At 40.3% G+C, this 19,226-nt stretch overlaps 1 protein-coding gene and 1 long non-coding RNA gene across 2 annotated transcripts; one reads left to right on the forward strand and one right to left on the reverse strand.

Annotated features, from left to right (window-relative positions):
* Positions 1 to 929: 929 nt before the first annotated feature.
* CNOT11 (CCR4-NOT transcription complex subunit 11) lies at positions 930 to 19,020 on the reverse strand. Its single transcript, XM_019450387.2, has 7 exons — positions 18,377 to 19,020; positions 15,356 to 15,520; positions 6,945 to 7,097; positions 5,082 to 5,284; positions 3,626 to 3,828; positions 2,145 to 2,241; positions 930 to 2,064 (listed from the first exon to the last, which is right to left on the reverse strand). The coding sequence occupies exons 1-7, from the start codon at positions 18,888 to 18,890 to the stop codon at positions 1,867 to 1,869; spliced, it is 1,533 nt and encodes a 510-aa protein (XP_019305932.1). The 5' UTR covers positions 18,891 to 19,020; the 3' UTR covers positions 930 to 1,866.
* Positions 1,996 to 6,095, forward strand: LOC109267748 (uncharacterized). Its single transcript, XR_008417812.1, has 3 exons — positions 1,996 to 2,108; positions 5,484 to 5,571; positions 5,656 to 6,095. It is a non-coding gene; the product is annotated as an uncharacterized LOC109267748 (long non-coding RNA).
* Positions 19,021 to 19,226: the final 206 nt, after the last annotated feature.

Raw genomic sequence — 19,226 nt, forward strand, 5'->3', positions numbered from 1 at the left:
TTTAGCAATAGTCTATTTGCAGAGTCCAGAACTTGTAAATTCACCAACTGAATTTATCTGTAACCCTCACATCAGGATGGGCAGTGCTTTTTGCAAGTCCTTTGTGGACACGTACAGTGCAGTGAAATTTTGAGGCATGTGACACACTTTTTCCAATTGAGGTTTAGTAAGAGGACACTCTGCCTTCTTATTTCAGCTCTCAAAGTGTCAATAGTGTATCCTTCTCCACTATGTATTTAGCGTCTTTTCCAAAATTTTGTACCTTGGTGATTTTACAGTTTAAAATGGCCCCCAAGCATAGTGTTGTCTCCTGTTCTCAGCACATGAAGGCTGATGTGCCTTATAGAGAAAGTACATGTTAGGTAAGCTTTGTTCAGGCATGAGTTAATAGTGCTGTTGGCCAGTGCCGTTCAACGTTATCAGAGAATCAGTAGGTCCTGGAGCCCTTCCAACAGTCGTCCAAACTTTGCCATTCCCAGAAGTATCTCAATAATACTTTTGGAAGTATTTGGAAGTACTTTTGGAAGTAATTCCCAAACCTAATAACGTAAAACAGTGACGCCCACTTACAGGTATGGAAATCAAGGCTGTTACTATCATTTTGGATGTCTTAAAGGCATTCCTCTAGTACACTGGCTTGGGTTCTTAATTCCTTTAAGCAAATACATTTATAAATACCTTACTTTCATAAGATTACATGAGACATAAAATTTCTTATAAATCTAGGAGTACTGTTTTTTTGCCTGTATGATAAGGTTGAAACTCCTCTTTAAACCAGTAGGCTCGGTTTCCTTTAACTTTTGCTGAGGGTTAAATTGGAAGGTGAATTCCTGTTGAATAGATTATTTCCCTATAAAGAGCAGGCTTTGGAAGTACCTCAGTAAATGAGGAATTTTTCATGCTTTCTTCAAGTAAAAAAAAACACATAATACAGTTCATAAAAAACTTTAATGTAAGGCACTGTTGTCCAAAGTTAAATGAGGGATAACAGCCCACATGACGCCAGCCACCTTGTCCTCCTACGTCTCAAACAGGTCATCTGCCCTAGCACAGGCAGCAGGGTACAGACTGTACATGACAGTTCCTCAGTGGTGATGTTATCTCCCAAAACATGGACTAATATTTTTCCTTTAAACAAGAAAATAACTATCTTAGACTAAGAACTGAAGAACTAATGAACAGCTCGAGAGGAAAAAAACAGAACACTACACCAGCTATTATAGTCTCAAAAAAGGTTTCTAAGAGTTTCCATGTTTCTAAGAGGTCCAAGGAATGCATGTATTCTGTTGTCTATTAAGTCCCCATGACAAGAAAGGATAAAGTTAGAAGCATTTCCTTGGTTCAAACTGTGCTTCAGGAGGCGGTAAGGGCTATACGCATAAATGGGTTCAAGGACCAAACTTCTGTTTGCCACTTGATTCGAAAACACTTAACTGATTTCACCTCAAGGGCAGTATGACAAATTCTTAAGAATGTCTTCATTTACTCTCATTAAATACTAAAATATTAGAACCTTAAGAAAACTGGGATTCTTGATTTATCAGTAGCCTGTAAGTTGTGTTTTAAACAAAAACAGGCACCTTGGTTCTACAGTGCTAAAGACCGCATCTACTTTTTTGCAGGAACTTTTTTTGGATAACTGCTAATCCTAATCATCAGCAAAGACACCAAAATAGACACATTTTTCTAAGTTCTTACCAAAAATCCATTTCAAGGAAAAAGTCATCCAGGAAGGGAAAATTTTGCTTTAAGTAGATAAAGTAGTGTTTATATGCATTAGGCCAAGCAATCCACTCAGGGTTCTAACAGTTTAAAAATTAAGTCACAATACAGCTGAATAATGAATGTGGTGGTTCTGATGAGGTATTATTTTGACATTTTGGTCTCGGAAGGTGTTTCTCCAGTGTCCAAGGTCTTCAACAATCGGAAAAGGCCAGCAGCTTCTCGTATCCTGCTGAATTCAATACAGAATGCCTGCACTTCTATAAACAAGTCCTGCACATTAATTATTTTGTTACGGATCAAGGACTGAAGAAAGACACACACAAGACGCACCAAACGATTCTGAAAAAGAGAAAGCAAATTTAGTGTACCCGTTTTCTTGGCAGGTATTTATAAAATTTACAGAAATCTCTGCTACTTACCTGCATATATTTATCCTTAATTTGTTCACAAGTAGAGATGCAATTTGATATGTAAAGGTGAATAAATTCAGGAGGTAGATCAACAGCTGTAGTGAGTCTGTTTCAGAAAGTTAAAAAGTTAGGGCTGTTAAAAAAACACTGTTACCCATAAAATTCCTCTTTGGTCATTTAGTCAAAATTTCTGATAGATGATCAGTTACCTACTTTTAAACATACTTATGCAAATAAGCCTGAGTCACCCACTTTGTTAGTCAATGGCACTTCATTTTTTAAGTCTATACTTAGCATTACATTACACATGAAAATTACTCATAATTTTGAACACCACATTTCTGTGATCTTGGTTGAATCCTAATTTGTAGTTAATGGTCTTCAAGCTCTAGTAAGTAATGTTAACTAAACCCCAATTACATGTAAGCGCTATGCAAGGTGGTAGGTCCAAGAAGGTATAATTTTTAATAAGTATAATTAAGGGCTAAAATGAGGGGTTTGCAAAAAGCAGTGTAAATGAAAAAACAGGAAAACCCTTAAAAGGTCAAGTGGCCTAAAACTGAAACCTTGAAGTATTTCTTATAACCTAGCAAGTGATGTGAGAAAAAGCTGGGATCTGGGATTAGTGTGGCACATTCAGGAACATGGTGATAGAGATCCGGATGGAATGTGACAGAAGGCATTGGTGGCACATTAGTGTCTCCAAGAGGAAAGCTGGTATTTTCTGAAAGATTCTGTGGAATATTTTAAGGAAAACAAAAAGATGGGAATTCCATGTTCAAATAAAGGTATGCTATGCTAACTATACAGTATGAATTTCCAAAAGGAATTCTAAACTTCTTTGACTACAGAACCTTTCCCCATAAAGCACCAAGGAACCAGTGCTCTGAGAAAAGTGCTGTGGTCACTTGAGATTGGGGGGGAGAAGGGGAGGGAGGGGGGGGTGCCACAAGGAACAGACCTCATCCTTGAAATTATTCTCTAGAAAGAATACTACTGATAAAAAGATGTGGTTATTCTTGGACTAAATACCAAATAGCTGGTGAAAACAGTGCTACAAGAACATAGTGAAGGGGAAAAAGCTGGCACTGAGAGGGCAGCCGGTCCAAGGAAGGGAGCAGAAGCAGCCCCAGAAGGAAGTGAGTCTGCACTGGAGGGAAAAGCCTGAACAGGATAATGCAGACACACAGTAGTGTGTTTTCAACAAACAGCTGACCAGTTTTGCCAATGACAGAAAATAAAGTTGAAAGCCTCATGCCTGCCTCCTCTCTCTCCCACCCCAGAAAGAACACTCCTGTACACATACTTGTGATTACTTAGTTCTTACTGGCTGATAAGCTTAAAAGAGCAGCCTTCAGTACAATTTCAAGAAGGTTAAAAAAAAAACCAAAAAACTAAAAATTTGTTGCTAGTTTTTGCCTTCTGGCCATTTAATCAGGATCTAGATTCACACTGCCCCCACCCACACCCGATCAAGTATAAAAACTTACCGATTTACAACTTCCATTGAATGCAAAGACATGTCCATGTTGACCAGAACCGAAAAATACTCCGTGATCTGGCTTGACTGCATTAACTTCAGCAGCATTTCTATAGCAACTAGAGGGTTGTTTTCCACTAAGTCTGGAAGTTTGGCTGGAGTGAGGCCAATATGATAAACGAGTTTGGGGTCTTTTTCCAATTCACCCAGGAGCTAAATACAACCAAATTTTTAAAAAGAGAGAGGTTCTTGAGTCAAATATTCTCTTTCCTGCCTACAAAACCAAACTATAAAATTATCTACATTGAACCCACTTGGTAAATTTCTTCCCTCAAACCCATCATAATCTTGTATTAATTTTTAAATTTACATTTAAGCTGTGAAGATATTAAAATGCAGACAACTTCAAGACTAAAAATGCTAGTGATCCCTTTCCAGGGCATTAAACCAGCCTCAGTATGGTCTGGTTGGATAGAATGCTGTGTGGACTGTAACAGCATCCTCCTTAACAGCTTTGTAGGCTTTTCCTATCCTCTGTTATAACCAAAAATTATCTTAGTTGCCAACCAGTTCTCCAGAAAAGCACAGGCCACAAAGAACTGAGAACAGGGGAAAGAGTGCAGCCCAGGCAGAGAACAGACACTCAAGGAGAGAAGCATGACGGGAGGAGATCGCTGCCCTGTCGTGGTGCCTCACGGCAAGACCGTACAGTTCAGGCCCTACTCACGCGACGCAATCTAAATAAATACCTTCAAAAGTAGTTCTGCCAAATAAGTGGTTTTTCTTACAAATTCTCTATGTTCATTCCCCTACCTGCCTGCATATACCACAGTGGACTGTGTTTTAGGATGGCCTAGCAAACAAAGTGAACTACGAACAGCTGTTATTTGACTCTGAAAGTAACATTTTCAGTGGTAAACTGGATTGGAAGTGTCAGTATGTCCTCACGAGTTCCACTGTTTACGTTTGCAAAGCTGGGTAAAATTCACCAAACAGAAACCACCCACCAGGTATCCTTGCCTTTCCCAGCCCAGGGGAGTCTTACACAAAGAACAGCAGGGGCTATTCTAAATCTCAAATCCACCACTAACCAGCTGTGTGACAGTGGCTAGCTTACCTTCCCTAGGTCTCATTTTCTTCCTCCATAAGATGTTAATCTCACTTACCCTCAGTAGTTACTGTCCAGCAAATGTAACAACATCTGCAAAATGCCAAAAATGTGAGATCCATCCTACCCCTCCTCTCCCATAGTCAAAATGGCCCCAAATAAGTGTTGATACGTGTTGAGTCATCAGTCTTTTTTCAGAGTAAAATGACCAGAGTGGGAGGGGCAGAACAAAGCTCCAGAGATCCAAGACTTCTTGGATCCAAAACATTATTATTGCTGGCTCCTATCGGCAGGATCATTTTATTGGTCATTTATCATGTGAAGGATTAAAATAAAACACCTACAAATAAATACATACCTGTGTTTGTTGAGGAGAAGATAAGGGGCTTTTGAAGGCTTTGGCCATTATTCGCTTGATCTCCACACCAGTGCTATTCTTGACACACATTGATTTGTCCCATTGAATCGCATGGTCAGGCTCTGTTGGATTCAGCCAAGCCAGCTCATCCTCACAAATGTGGAGTGGAGGTGGTGGACGAATAAACTCTGGCCGGAAATGGCCTGTAACGAGAGTGGAAATGTTTGCTTCGATCAGTAAGCTACCATCTATGCACATCTGTATAAAGATAACATGATAAAACTTGCAGACTTCAAAATCCAAAGCAGAGATGATATAGAAAGTCAGGGTTTTATTCAGGATGCCATAAAAATGAAACACTGATATAACATTATTATTCCAGAGCCCAAATCTACTTTTCAGGAGAGATGAAGGCATTACCATGATCTGATGATTTTTAATTCAAGCATGATCACCACTGAGAAGCAAAAGGATACAACTTCACATACTGGTGAGAGTTCTGATGGGAAAAATGAAATGCTACTTGATCTCACTCTTCCTATTCTTAGTGACCGGTATTTTTTTTTTTAAGTAGGCTTCACACCCAGTGCAGAGCCCATCGTGGGGCTTGAACTCACAACCCTGAGATCGAGTCCTGAGCTGAGATCAACAGTCAGACACTTAACTGACTGAGCCACCCAGGTGTCCCATTAATTACTATTATTTTATTCAGTAGTAGTGAATAATTACTATTATTTTATTCAGCACTATTTGTGGTTTTTTCTTTGCATCTTCTAATGTTGAGGTGGCAAATTATGTGTGGATAAAATGGCAGGGAACAAAAAAGTACAGTTGGCTTGACATTCCCAAATGAATCCAGAGACTTTCATAAACCCCTGAATTCACAAATCCCATATTCATTTTCATAGAACAGTAAAACAACAATAGGAAAATGCAGTGACTCTACCTCAATTGTTGTATGAAATAAGACTGAACCCTAAGTTATAAGCCCAAGAAAATAAATGCTGGCTGGGATTTTTGCTGAACAAATTTCATAACTCACTCTGGTTTCCACACAGGGCCTCAGATGGCTTATTCTGACCATGGGTCCTAGCCCCTGCCAAATTTGAGAATGGTTTGTTGAAAAGGTTTTCTGGCTAAGAATCACCAGTTTATCTTCTACTCTCTCTCCACTCACATCCAGCATTTTACATCTAGTAGGACTGGCATCTCAATCTCTTTTCAGACCACTTATAAAAAGAAAAAACTTTTAACACCTCAGAAGAAGCACTACTTATATGATAATGAAAACATTCCCATGAAGTACATACGTTTAGCCAGACTCTGTATCTGATTTGCTTTTCACATACTTTTCTGATGGCTTACGCAACACACAGTAAGCAAATATTAAATGAAAACCAGTATGTGCCATGGGGCTGTCAGGCACACTTGTGCTCTGCTTAGACTTCAAATATTAAACCCATTTATGTCAAAGATCTAATAATGGCATTAAAGTCATGTAAGTTTTAAACTCATGGTGACACTATAATTTGGAGAACATTTTCTTATCCCTAAGGATAAAGCATGCCTTCATCACTAAAACCACATAGAAGCCTGAATACAAAAGTTAATAAATTACAGAAGACTCGTTTCAGTAAAATCAGAAGTTGTATCTTCAGGAATGCTGATAAAAAAAAAACTTGGCATGTAATTTTATTAAAGAACACAGACCATCACTACTATGTTCTACAAGACACTATAACTGGGAAGTGTCTCACTGAATTCAAGTTTAAGCAGCAACAAAAGTAACACCATGTTTTAGAAAACCAAAAGTCTCAGGATGCTGGTAAAATAAAACCAAGTACAAAAAAGTAATATACCTACTTTCAATAGGTGGCTTTGGTCCACTGACTAAAGCTTCTGTGATTTGAGAGGCAACTGAGCTGTCAAATCCAGAATTAGAAGAATCTGGGTCTGGGTCACTGAGAATACTAGGGAAGCTAGCCTTACTTTGGGTTGGCAATTCAGACTGGCGTTCTGAAAAAGGGTAAAATAAGAGACATTTTTAAATTGAGGGCAACACAAGGAAAGTGAAAAAACTAACTGGGAAAAGCTGTCTGCAACATATGAACAAAGGGCTAGATTCAGAATATAGATACATCCCCCCCTCCCCCACCAATACAAATCAGCCAGGAGCTACAAAACCCACCAATAAGCCAGCAGCAGCTGCAACCACACTCTCAGCCAGTTGTGCTGGGGGGCAGCCACACCCGCCAGAGCATCCCCATCTGCTGCAGACCAGTCACAACAGAAGGGTACATACAGCCCATACAAGGGATATCCATAGCGCCGGACTGGTGATCAGGGGGTATTAAACTAGTGGGCTCCACAGGACATTTTCTATATAAGGCCACTACTTTCAAGTCCAAGAGATGTAAGTCACCTAATATATAGAAACACAGAGTCAGACAAAATGAGACAGAAGAATATGTTCTGAACCTCAGAAAAGAACTAAAGGAAACATAAGCAATCCACCTGATGAAGAGTTCAGGTAATGGTCATAGAGATGCTCACACTGGACCGGAGAGAAAAGTGAATAAGCTCAGAACTGAGCTGAAGAATACAATAACTGAAATGAAAACTAGAGAATAAATAGCAGATGCAAAAGAAAGGATCAGCGATCTGCAAGACAGGGTAATGGAACACACCAAGCACAACAGCAAAAAGAAAAAAAAAAGGATAGGTTAAAGGATTTCTATGACAACATCAGGTATTATAATGGGTCCCAGAAGAAGAGAAAAAGGGGCAGAAAACTTATTTGAAGAAATCATTGTTGAAAACCTCCCTAACGTGGGGAAGGAAAGAGCCAGCCAAGTCTAAGATGCTCGGAGAACCCTACACAAGATGAGCCCAAGAAGGTGCATATCAAGACACATAATTAAAATGTCAAAAATTAAAAGATAAAAAAGAATATTAAAAGCAGCAAGAGAAAAGCACATAGTTACAAGGAAAACCTCAAAAGGCTATCAGATGTTCTTTCAGCAGGAACTGCAGGCCAGAAGGGAGTGGCATGATATTCAAAGTGCTGGGAAAAACCCTACAATCAAGAGTACTTAACCCCAGCAATGCTAGAACTCAAAATTGAACGACAGATAGTTTCCCAGACAGACAAAAGTTAAAGTTCATCACCACTAAACTAGCCTTACAACAACTGTTAAAGGGACTTCATAAGTGAAACAGAAAAAGCCATAATTAGAATAAAATTATGAAAAGAAAAAAAAAATGCACTGTTAAAAGCAAATGCATACTAAAGGTAGTAGATCACTTATAAAGCTAGTATGAAGGTTAAAAGACAGAAGTAGTAAATCAATTATATCTATAATAATTAGATAAGGGGCACAAAATAAAAAGATGTAAAATATGACAATATATACATGTATGTATACATACATATACATACAATACATCCGTAAAATACAGAGCCAGGGGTGAGGTGGGAGAGTAAAAATATAGTGCCCTTCAGAATGTTCAAACTTAACCAACCATCAATTTACTTTAGACTGGTATATACAAAGAACATTATATATAAAACTCATAGTAACCACCAACCAAAAACCTGTAACATATACATAACAAACAGGAATCCAAACATAACACTAAACAAAGGGATCAAATCACAAGGGAAGAGAGCAAGAGAAGAACAGAGAACTATAAAAACAACCAGAAAACTAACAAAATGGCAAAACATACATATCAATGAATACTTACTTTAAGTGAACTAAATGCACATTTACTTTTAAGTCAAAAGACAGTGACTGAATGGATTAAAAAACAAGACCCATTTATATACTTCCTACAAGAGACATGTCCGATGTCACACATCAGATCCAAAGACACAGACTGAAAGTGAAGGTATAGAAAAAAAAATATTCCATGCAAATGGATGGGGGGGAGGGGGGGCAGGGAGGAATACTTATACAGGACGAAGTAGACTTTCACAAATTTTTTTTAATGTTTGTTTATTTTTGAGAGACAGAGCACAAATGTGGTGGGGGGCAAAGAGAGAGGGAGACACAAAATCTGAAGCAGGCTCCAAGGCCCTGAGCTGTCAAGCACAGAGCCCATCGCAGGGCTTGGGCTCAAACTCAAGGACCATGAGACTGTGAAGTCGGAGGCTTAACTGACTAAGCCACCGTGGTGCCCCAGGACAAACTAGACTAAAACAAAGACTGTACCAAGAGACAGAGAAGGGCATTATATAATCATAAAAGGGACAACCCAACAAGAAGATACAACAATTGTGCATATTTATGCACCCAACATAGGAGCACCCAAATATATAAAGCAAATACTAACAAACATAAAGGAAGAAATTGACAGTAATACATAATAGTAGGGAACTTTAACACCCTACTCACATCAGTGGACAGATCCTCTAAACAAAAAATCAATAAGGAAATAGTGGCTTTGAATGACACACTGGAACAGAGGGATTTAATGGATATATCTGGAACATTCCATCCTAAAAGAGCAGAATACACATTCAAGTGCACATGGAACGTTCTCCAGAACAGATCATTTATTAGCCCATAAAACAAGTCTCAACAGATTCAGAAGGATCAAGTCATACCATGCATCTTTTCTGAACACAATGCTACAAAGCTAGAAATCAACCACAAGAAAAAAACTGGAAAGACAACAAATACATGGAGGTTAAATAACATGCTATTAAACAATGAATGGGCCAACCAGGAAATAAAGAAGCACGTGGAAAAAATGAAAATGAAAACACAAGTTCAAAACTTTTGGGATGCAGCAAAAGCAGCTCCAAAAGGGAAGTTTATAGTAGTACAGGTCCACCTCAAGAAAAATCTCAAACAACCGAACTTTACACCTTTAGGAGCCAGAAAAAGAAGAGCAAAACCTAAAAGCAGAAGGAAGGAAATAATAAAGATTACAACAAAAATAAATGATCAAGTGGAATTTATTCCTGGGTTGCAAGGACGGTTGAATATTCACAAATCAACCAGTGTGATACACATTAACAAAATGAAGGATAAAACTGATATGGTTATCTCAATAGACGCAGAAAAAACATTTGACAATATTCAACATCCATTCATGATTAAAAACTCTTACTAAAATGGGTATACAGGGAACAAATATCAGCATAATAAAGGCCATATATGACAAACCCACAGCTAACACCACACTCACTGGTGAAAAGATGAAAGCTTCCCCATAAGGTCAGGAACAAGACAGGCATTTCCACTCTCACCACTTTTATTCAACACAAGACTGGAAGTCCTATCCACAGCAGTCAGACAAAAAAATAGTCTGGTAAGAAAGAAGTAAAACTTTCACTATTTGCAGATAACATTATACTAACCTATAGAAAAACTGAAAAGACCCACCAAAAAACTGCTGCAACTGATAAACTCACTAAAATCACAGGATACAAAATCAACGTGCAGAAAATCTGTTGCATTCTAATTTTTTTTTTTTTAACATTTATTCATTTCTGAGAGACAGAGCACAAGGTGGGGAGGAGCAGAGAGAGAAGGAGACACAGAATCCGAAGCAGGCGCCAGGCTCCAAGCTGTCAGCACAGAGCCTGACGCAGATGTCAAACTCACGCACCGCAAGATCATGACCTGAGCCGAAGTCGGACGCCCAACCGAGGCACTCAGGTGCCCCTTCATTTCTATACATTAGTAACAAAGTAGTAGAAAGAGAAATCAAGAAAATGATCCCATTTACAACTGCACCAAAAACAGTAAGATAACTAGGAATAAATCTAACCAAAGAGGTAAAGACCTGCACTCTGAAAACTATAAAGCACTAACGAAAGAAAGTGAAGATGACACAAAGAAATGGAAAGACATGCCAGGCTCATGGCTGTGAAGAACAAGTATTATTAAAACGTCCATACTACCCAATCTACAGATTCAATGCAATCCCTATTAAAATGCCAATAGCATTTTTCACAGAACTAGAACAAATAATCCTAAAATTTGTATGGAACTACAAAAGACCCCCAAATAGCCAACGCAATCTTTTGAAAGAAGAACAAGGCTGGAAGTATCATGCTCTTGGATTTCAAACTACCTGCAAAGCTACAGTAATCAAAATAGTATAGTACTGGGACAAAAACAGACACACAGATCAATGAACAGAATAGAATGCCCAGAAATAAGCCCATGCTTATATGGCCAATTAATCTACAAGAAAGGAGGCAAGAATATATGACTGGGGTAAAAGACAGTTTCTTCAATAAATAGTGCTGAGAAAACTGGACAGCTACATGCAAAGAACGAAACTAGACCACTTTCTTACACCATACACAAAAATAAACTCAAAATGGATAAGAGACCTAAATATAAAACTTGAAACCATAAAACTTCTAAAATAAAATATAGGCAATAAACTCTTGGACATTGGCCTTAGCAACTTATTTATAGATACGTCTCTCCAGGCAAGGGGAACAAAACAAAACAAAACAAAACAAACTGAGGCTACATCAAAATAAGAGCTTTTATACAGCAAAGGAAACCATAAATAAAAAAGCAACCTAATAAATGGGAGAAGCTATCTGCAAATGATGTATCTGATAAAGGGTTGATATCCAAAATAAATAAAGTACTACAACACCAAGGGAAAAAAAAAAAAACCCAGATAATCAGACTTTAAAATGGGCAGAGTACCAGAACATTTTTCCAAAGAAGATACACAGGTGACCAACAAACACATGAAAAGATGTTCAACATCACTGATCATCAGAGAAATGCAAATCAAAACCACAGTATGACCTCACACCAGTCAGAATAGCTAGTATCAAAAAGACAAATAGCAAATGTTGGTGAGGATGTGGAGACAAGGAAACCCTTGTGCACTGTGAGAATGTAAACTGGTGCAGCATGTCTGGAATACAGTATGGAGGTTCCTCACAAACTAAAAACAGAAGTACCATAGGACTCAGTAATTCCACTTCTGGATGTTTACCCAGAGAAAACAGAAACACTATTTCAAAAACACATAGGCACGCTTATGTTTATTGCAGCATTGTTTATGATAGCAGGATATGGAAGCAACTTAAGTGTCCATCAAAAGATGAATGGATAAAGATGTGGTATATATATACACAATGGAGAATTGTGAAAAGGAATATTAAAAAAGAATGAAATCCTGCCATTTGTGACATGGATGGACCTAGAAGTTATTATGCTAAATGAAATAAGTCAGACACACAAAGACAAATACCATATGATTTTGCTTCTGTGTGTAATCTAAAAATATGAAACAAATTAAAAAAAAAAAAACAGAAACAGACTCCTAAAGACAGAAAACTGGTGGTTGCCAGAGGGGAGGGAAGGAGGAGGATGGGCAAAATAGGTGAAGGGGATAAAGAGGTACTAACTTCCAGTTTTAAATAAATCATGGAATGAAAAGTACAGCGTAGTTTATACTGTCAATAATGCAATAACTTTGTATGGTAACAGATGGTAACTACCCCTAACATGATGAGCACTGAATAAATGTGCAGAACTGTTAAATCGCCATGTTGTACACCTGAAACTAATGTAATATTGTAGGTCAACTATACTTTAATGTCTTAAAAAAAAAAGTCAAATCAGTGTTTTAAAAAAGAAATAATGGGCTGACTTCAACAAGCATTTTATTTCAAAAGGCTTGGATGGTCAATAAACATCTGAAAATATGTTCAATTCCATTGGGGACAGGGGGTGGGGAAATCAGTCAAAACACAAGATCCCCTCCAGATTAGCAAAAATTAACATCTGAAATTATCAGATGTAGACAATGTCACGTAACTTGCACACTGGTAATGGGAATGAAACATGGCACAGCAAAATCTGGAAAATAATCTGCCATTAGCTAGTAAAGTTTTACATGTGCTTATCTTTCCTGCTAGAAGAAACACTTTCATATGTACACTAGGAGAATGTACCAGAATGTTCATGGCAACATTACGCCCATCAATAGTAAAATGGATAAAGAAACCACTACCATTATGTCATCAACATGGATTCATCTTACAACCCACACCCAAAAGAACACTGTATGATTCCACATGCACATCAAGTTTAAGAACATCCAAAGTTAAACTATAGGATGCACAGTTTGGAGGGCTATAAAGTAAATCATGAATGATTATCCCAAAAGTCAGGTTAGTGATGGGGAAGAAAGGGAGCAGCGAGTAGGAGAAACACATAGGGAGCCACAAGATCCTGAAACGATTCCATTTCTGAACTTAGATAATGGTTGCTCCAAGGTCACTTTATAATTCCTTAAAATGTACATGCTGGTTTTATGAAATTATGTATTTCAGATTTTGTAATTTTGAAAACACAGAGCTAAATTCCTAATTCCTTAAAGAGCTACCAGTGTTAATAAAAGACCATCGATCCAATGGAAAAATGGCCAGACATGAAAGATGCCTTAGATCTGTAACCACCATGTTCAACTCATTCAAGGAAAATGCTAATTAAAATTATCCTGAGATGCCATTTTCTCATCTCAGATTACTAAAGCACAAAAAATTAACATACTCTTGACCAAAATGCAAGGAAAATGTTTAAACTGGCACATTGTGTGGTAAACTAGTAAGTGCAAGTTGTCAGGAATTTTTAATAAAACCTCTAAAATGAATACTGACATTGTTAACAGGGTAAAAGTGTTACTTTTACCTTATAGTTACTTCTGTTTAACTTGTCTGCTTGTTTATTTAAAGTTTAAAAAAAAATGCAAAGGCATCCTCCATAAACACACCTCTGGTCCATGAACCCTACCACAAGACCTATGAATTGAGGGTCTCTGCAAAGATCATCTGTGTGTAGTCAGCTCCAGAGAAGACAGGTGCATCACTTTGTTTTTGTTTTTTGGTACTTGTAAAAATGAATGGATTAGGATATCTTCAATCTGGGTAGGGGACAGCAAGCAGCAAGCTTAGCCACTGTGCCCAATTTTCTCAAGACTAACGTGTTCTTTTCTGGGCTTGATATACTTTAAAACTTTCTCACAAACTAACTCAAGTCATCCTAAGTTGCAAGGGAAATCAGATTCTCACTCTATTAAATACAAAACTAGAACCCTCAGAATATCTATCCCTTCTGAAGGTAAGGTGACTGAAATTGCCTATCACCTCTGTACCCAGCTTTCATATTATCTTTTCAAAATTGTATTTTATTTCTGTGAATAGATTGTATCCAGCACTAGTGACCAATAGGTATTTCTGTGTACGTTCAATCTTAAAAGCCTTAAAAAGATTTCTCTTGGTTTCAGAAAATAACCACTGTTATATTGTTGATACCCAGGAGTTAAAAAGTGAGGTTCAGAGGTTCAGAATACTCCAAGGAAAAAGGAGTTTATTGAACAATGTCACAGATGCATTAAATCTAAGAAGGATGGGAAACTGTCAAAATTAATTAATACTGCAGCTCAATCACAAGATCAAGGGTTCAAAAATTTGCCTATATATTAGAATTTCCCTAATGAATCACTCTCAAGTGGTTAAGACCCATTCGTCCATATTTTTGCTGAGAGCAGTTAAACAAAAGGCGCCTCTTCTTACCTTCCCTACTCAGAGATGCTCTGACCATCCAGATCAAGAAAGTCCCCCTATTTTCTATTACAACATGGTTTTGCCTCAAGAGAATCCATTCATTCGTTTACACATGTAACACAGAAGGTGCCAAAACAATCTTGAAACAGAAGGAAGGACACAGCAGAGGTTTCATATGTCCTGATTTCAAAACTTCCTACAAAGCTACTGTAATCAGAAGTATAGTAGAATCCAGACAGGCAAAGCAATTATTATAGAATAGAGAGCCCAGAAATAAACCCTTCCATATATCGTCAAATGATTCTCAACAAGGGTGCCAAGACAAATTGTTTTGACTATTCAGGGTCCCATGGGATTTCATATGAATTTTATGGTGGGTTTTTCTCTATCTGCAAAACACATTGTTGGGATTTTAAGAGAAATTGCACTGAATCTGTAGATCATTTTGACATCAAGAAAAAATTTTTAAACAGACTAAATTTTATCCAGCATTCTTCTTAAATTGGAAACACAATCAATTCAGGTGAAAACTCAGAGTGAACTTCTGTGCCATGTTAACAAGGATCCAGTACTGAAGCTGTTTTTCACAGAAGTTATTAAGCTTTTAGCACAGTTACAAAGACCTTCATTTTAAGTGGAGAAGCTCATAAAAAAAAAAAAAAAGGTGGCCTAGTGCTACCACACAAGAATACCCAAACCACTGATTCCTCCTTACCAGCCAAGGCTAACTGAAGCCCACTAATGTCCACAGACTGGCCCATATTTCCAACATCCATCAATGCGATCTGTCGAGGTGTTTTTTTGAAGAGTTCCCTTGGGGGTGCCAGCATCAGCTGGGAAAGAAAAAACTTTTCTGGTGGAGTTATAGGAGGTAAAAATCCTGTAAACAGAAATGTATAACAATTTCTCCAATGGTTATTTTTTAAAATTAACTTGACTCTGGTAAAATTAGCATTTGCTACTTGCCATTTCCATTCACTTATTTTTAAAAACAAAATTAAGTTTCAGTGAACCAAATATATACATTTATGAAAATGTAATTAAATATGTCATTTGAAATTCTATTTGTGGCAATATCAATGAAACTTAAGGTTTTTTTACCTGTATTTCCAACATGCAAAGGCTAAAGCTTACCCGTGCAAGCAAAAACAAAAAAGCTACAGTGCTCAGAAATGCTCTTCTTGGAGCGCCTGGGTGGCTCAGTCAGGTTTTGATCTCATGGTTTGTGGGATAGAGCCCCAGCGCAGAACCCTCTTGGGATCCTCTCTCTCCCTCTGCCTGTCCCCTGCTTGTGCTCTAATAAGTTTTTAACATTTATTTATTTTTTGAGAGAGAGACAGAACGTGAGCAGGGAAAGGACACACAGAGAGCGAGGAAGACACAGAATCCCAAGCAGGCTCTAGGTGCCCAGCTGTCAGCACAGAGCCCAACTCAGGGCTCAAACTAACGAACCGTGAGCTCATGACCTGAGTCAAAGTTAGACACAACCAAATGAGCCACCCAGGTGCCCCTCAAAATAAATAAGGTTAAAAAAAAAAAGTTTTCTCTTCTGCTGCTGCAACTGTACAGGTTGAAGAGACAAGGAAACATCACTAGGGCAAATACACTTCTCACACCTGCTTCGAAAAACAGTGAAGCTACAAAATTCCCACCGTGCCAAATGCTGTCCCCTTTTGTTCCATATCCAGTGGTTCACCAAGCCTCATCCATTCCCCAGGGGCACTGTCCCCAGACTCTTCTCCCTCCTCTCTGACCCCTCCTCTCCTCTCCTGCCTGAACTACAGGTCAGCCTTCCTAATTTCCCCAGCTCCCAGTTTTGACTCCTGCCCACCCATCACCCAGTTCACACTCCCACTTACCACCTAGTCATATTTTTATGTACACATATGCTCACAATACTTAACCTGTTTACACAGGATTAAACCCAAACTTCTGCACCATTTTAAGTCCCTTCATAATCTAATCCTGACCCACTTGCCAAATATCATCTCTCCCCTCCAACCCACATATCCTACATTCCAGTTGCACAAAATCTTCCAGGTTTTAGGAGTTCTGATATCAAAACATCCAATATATCCAGCTCTTTAAGAGTACCTGACAGGGCCACACCCTTCCCTCACACCCCACCCCCACACACACCCCTTACTCCACCTCTAATCACCATCCAGCAAAAACATCACTCCCTCTGAGGACGTCTCCAGCCACACAGGTAGTTGTTCCTCTCTGCTACCAAGCATTTTATATGTGACATTTAATACAACCCTTACTACACTGGTTATGACTCCATTTATGTCTCCCCAACCAGACTGCAAGCTTGAGTGAAGAGAAGTCATCTTACTTACCTAGCTCTGAATCTGAATCATCTGAAAAACTTTACAAAAATATATCTATTAGACGTTCACCCTAGACATACAATATAAGTCTTGGTGTTGATATAGCTTCCATTGTCCATTTAAGCACCATCCCTGCTTTAATGAAAGTAATGCAGTCTATGGTCTACATCTAGGTTTACACTCACTACATCTGAGAATGACGTAAGTGATCCTTCCTATGCCTAACCTGGCCTTCAGAATTCAAAGGGCTCTCTGAATAAATCCCACAATGTCCCCATTCTCTGCTAAGGGACTCTTAGGATGGTAGGTTTTGACAACCCATAATATGTTCCATTGCTTTCTGGGCATTCTGGAACTCCCTGAAAGCCTAGTTCAGAACTAGTACCCTAAAAGGGCATCTTATCCAACACAAAGTTTGTCCCTCTTACATAAGAGCACCGCAGGAAACCAACTAGAGGATGTTTTAGATCCAAAGGGGGTGCCACACATGAACACCAAGTGGCCTGCAACGTAGAAACCCTCCTGTGCCATGAAAAACTTCATGGTATTACTTCAAAATCCACTGCCTTCACTTTTAACTCCCTGTATAGTGGCCTCTACCCACACCGTGTTTTGCTCATTTTCTCACAGGTTGAGTACTTTAAGATCAAACTGTTTCCCACCTCTAATTACCTGCTTCCCCCAGTACACTGGTCTCTGTCTTAGTCTTCCGAGTACCCTTATCACTAATCACCATCCCCTCTGTGCCCTTCTGCTTTCCTGGCCGAGTCTTCTCCCAAAGTCACGTCTCAAAAGGTATCTCTTTGAGTTAAAAAGAAAAGGCAGCCTTGAATGTAACCCACAGATCTGATCTCACCAATGCTGCACCAATATACATTTTACATAACGTCCAGTAGTCAGGCGTTTCCTAACTTAGGCCGTAAATTTGAGACTACCTTTTATCTTCTGCTCCCATCACATTATCCTAGGACACGCAACAAACCAACGAAGGTGGCGCAAAGTCCTTAAACGCCGTTTAATGTCTATTTCCGCCCAACAACTTCGAGTTCTGAACGAATTCTATTTACTTGACTGAGACTTAAACCAGGAGCGGGCTGTCATTAGTTACAACGTCACACATCTCAAACGGGCTTAACAAGAATGAAGCGCGACTGAGTTGCTAAAACTCTCAAGCCCCACTCAGCTGCATGGTTTCATGGCCTGTACAGTTGAGAGGAATAATCTGCGGTGCCCTGAATCTGTAATTAAGCTACCGATTCTCCATATTTGGGGGGGGGGGGATAGACAATTTCAAAAGGAGACAATGTCACTTGCGGATGAACTCGCACAAGGATAGGTGGAAAGTTCCCAATCTAACCACAGCGCACATCTGGCTTCGGAAGGGACGGGCTGCCCCGGCGTACCTGAGAGGGGCGGCCTATCGGGCTCCTGGCCGCCGCGGGCGGGCGGCGCGGGGTTGAGCAGGTGGGCGAAGCTGGCGGCGAAAGGGTTGGCGGCGAGAGGCTCGGTGCGATACATCTCCCAGAGCAGGTAGAGCGCGGTGAGGCGTTGTGCCGCGCTGGGCAGTAGGTCCGGCTGCTGTAACAGCATGACCAGCACCGAGCCCAAGCGGAAGTGGTCGGCCTTGCTGAAGTAGTGGTGGAAGGCAGTGGACAGGCCCTCGAAGGTGCTGCCGCCTCCCGCCTCCTCCGAGATGATACTCAGCAGGCTCGAGAGCTCCTTCGGGGTCAGGCTCATCCTGCCCGCGGGCCCCCCCGGGCCTCCACTGCCCGGCCCGGGGCCGCCTGCTCCGCCTCTGCCGCCGCCGGAGCCTCCCGGGCCGCTCCTGGACGCCGACCCCGCCGCTTCCCGGGCACCCCTCTGCTCCGCGGCAGTGAGAAGTTGGCCAGACGCCGCGCTCACCCCGCCGCCGGGCATCAACCTCGACCGCCTGCCCTGCTTCCCGGCCGGAGCGGCCCTGGCGCCTGCTCGCCCCGTCCCCACGGCCGTAAAGCGCGCTGTTACACGACAGCGTCGCAAACAAAACACGTCGGAGAAGCCAGACAGCGGCAGAGCGGTGGGGCAGCGCCGAGCGAAAGCGAGGCCGGCTGGAGCGAGGCCAGGGAGAGGATCCGGAGACGCTGGGTGGGAAGGGTGAAGAGGCCGGAAGCGGGGGCGGGGCCTGCGGGAGGGGCGGGCCAGCGGGGTTCTGGCCTCTAGCGGCTGTGGGACCACCCGGCGCTGGGGGCGAGATCTGCACTTCCGCGATCCCAA

This window comes from Panthera pardus, unplaced genomic scaffold (genome assembly GCF_024362965.1).
Source record: "Panthera pardus isolate Hobbes unplaced genomic scaffold, ASM2436296v1 HiC_scaffold_25, whole genome shotgun sequence".
Taxonomy (NCBI): domain Eukaryota; kingdom Metazoa; phylum Chordata; class Mammalia; order Carnivora; family Felidae; genus Panthera; species Panthera pardus.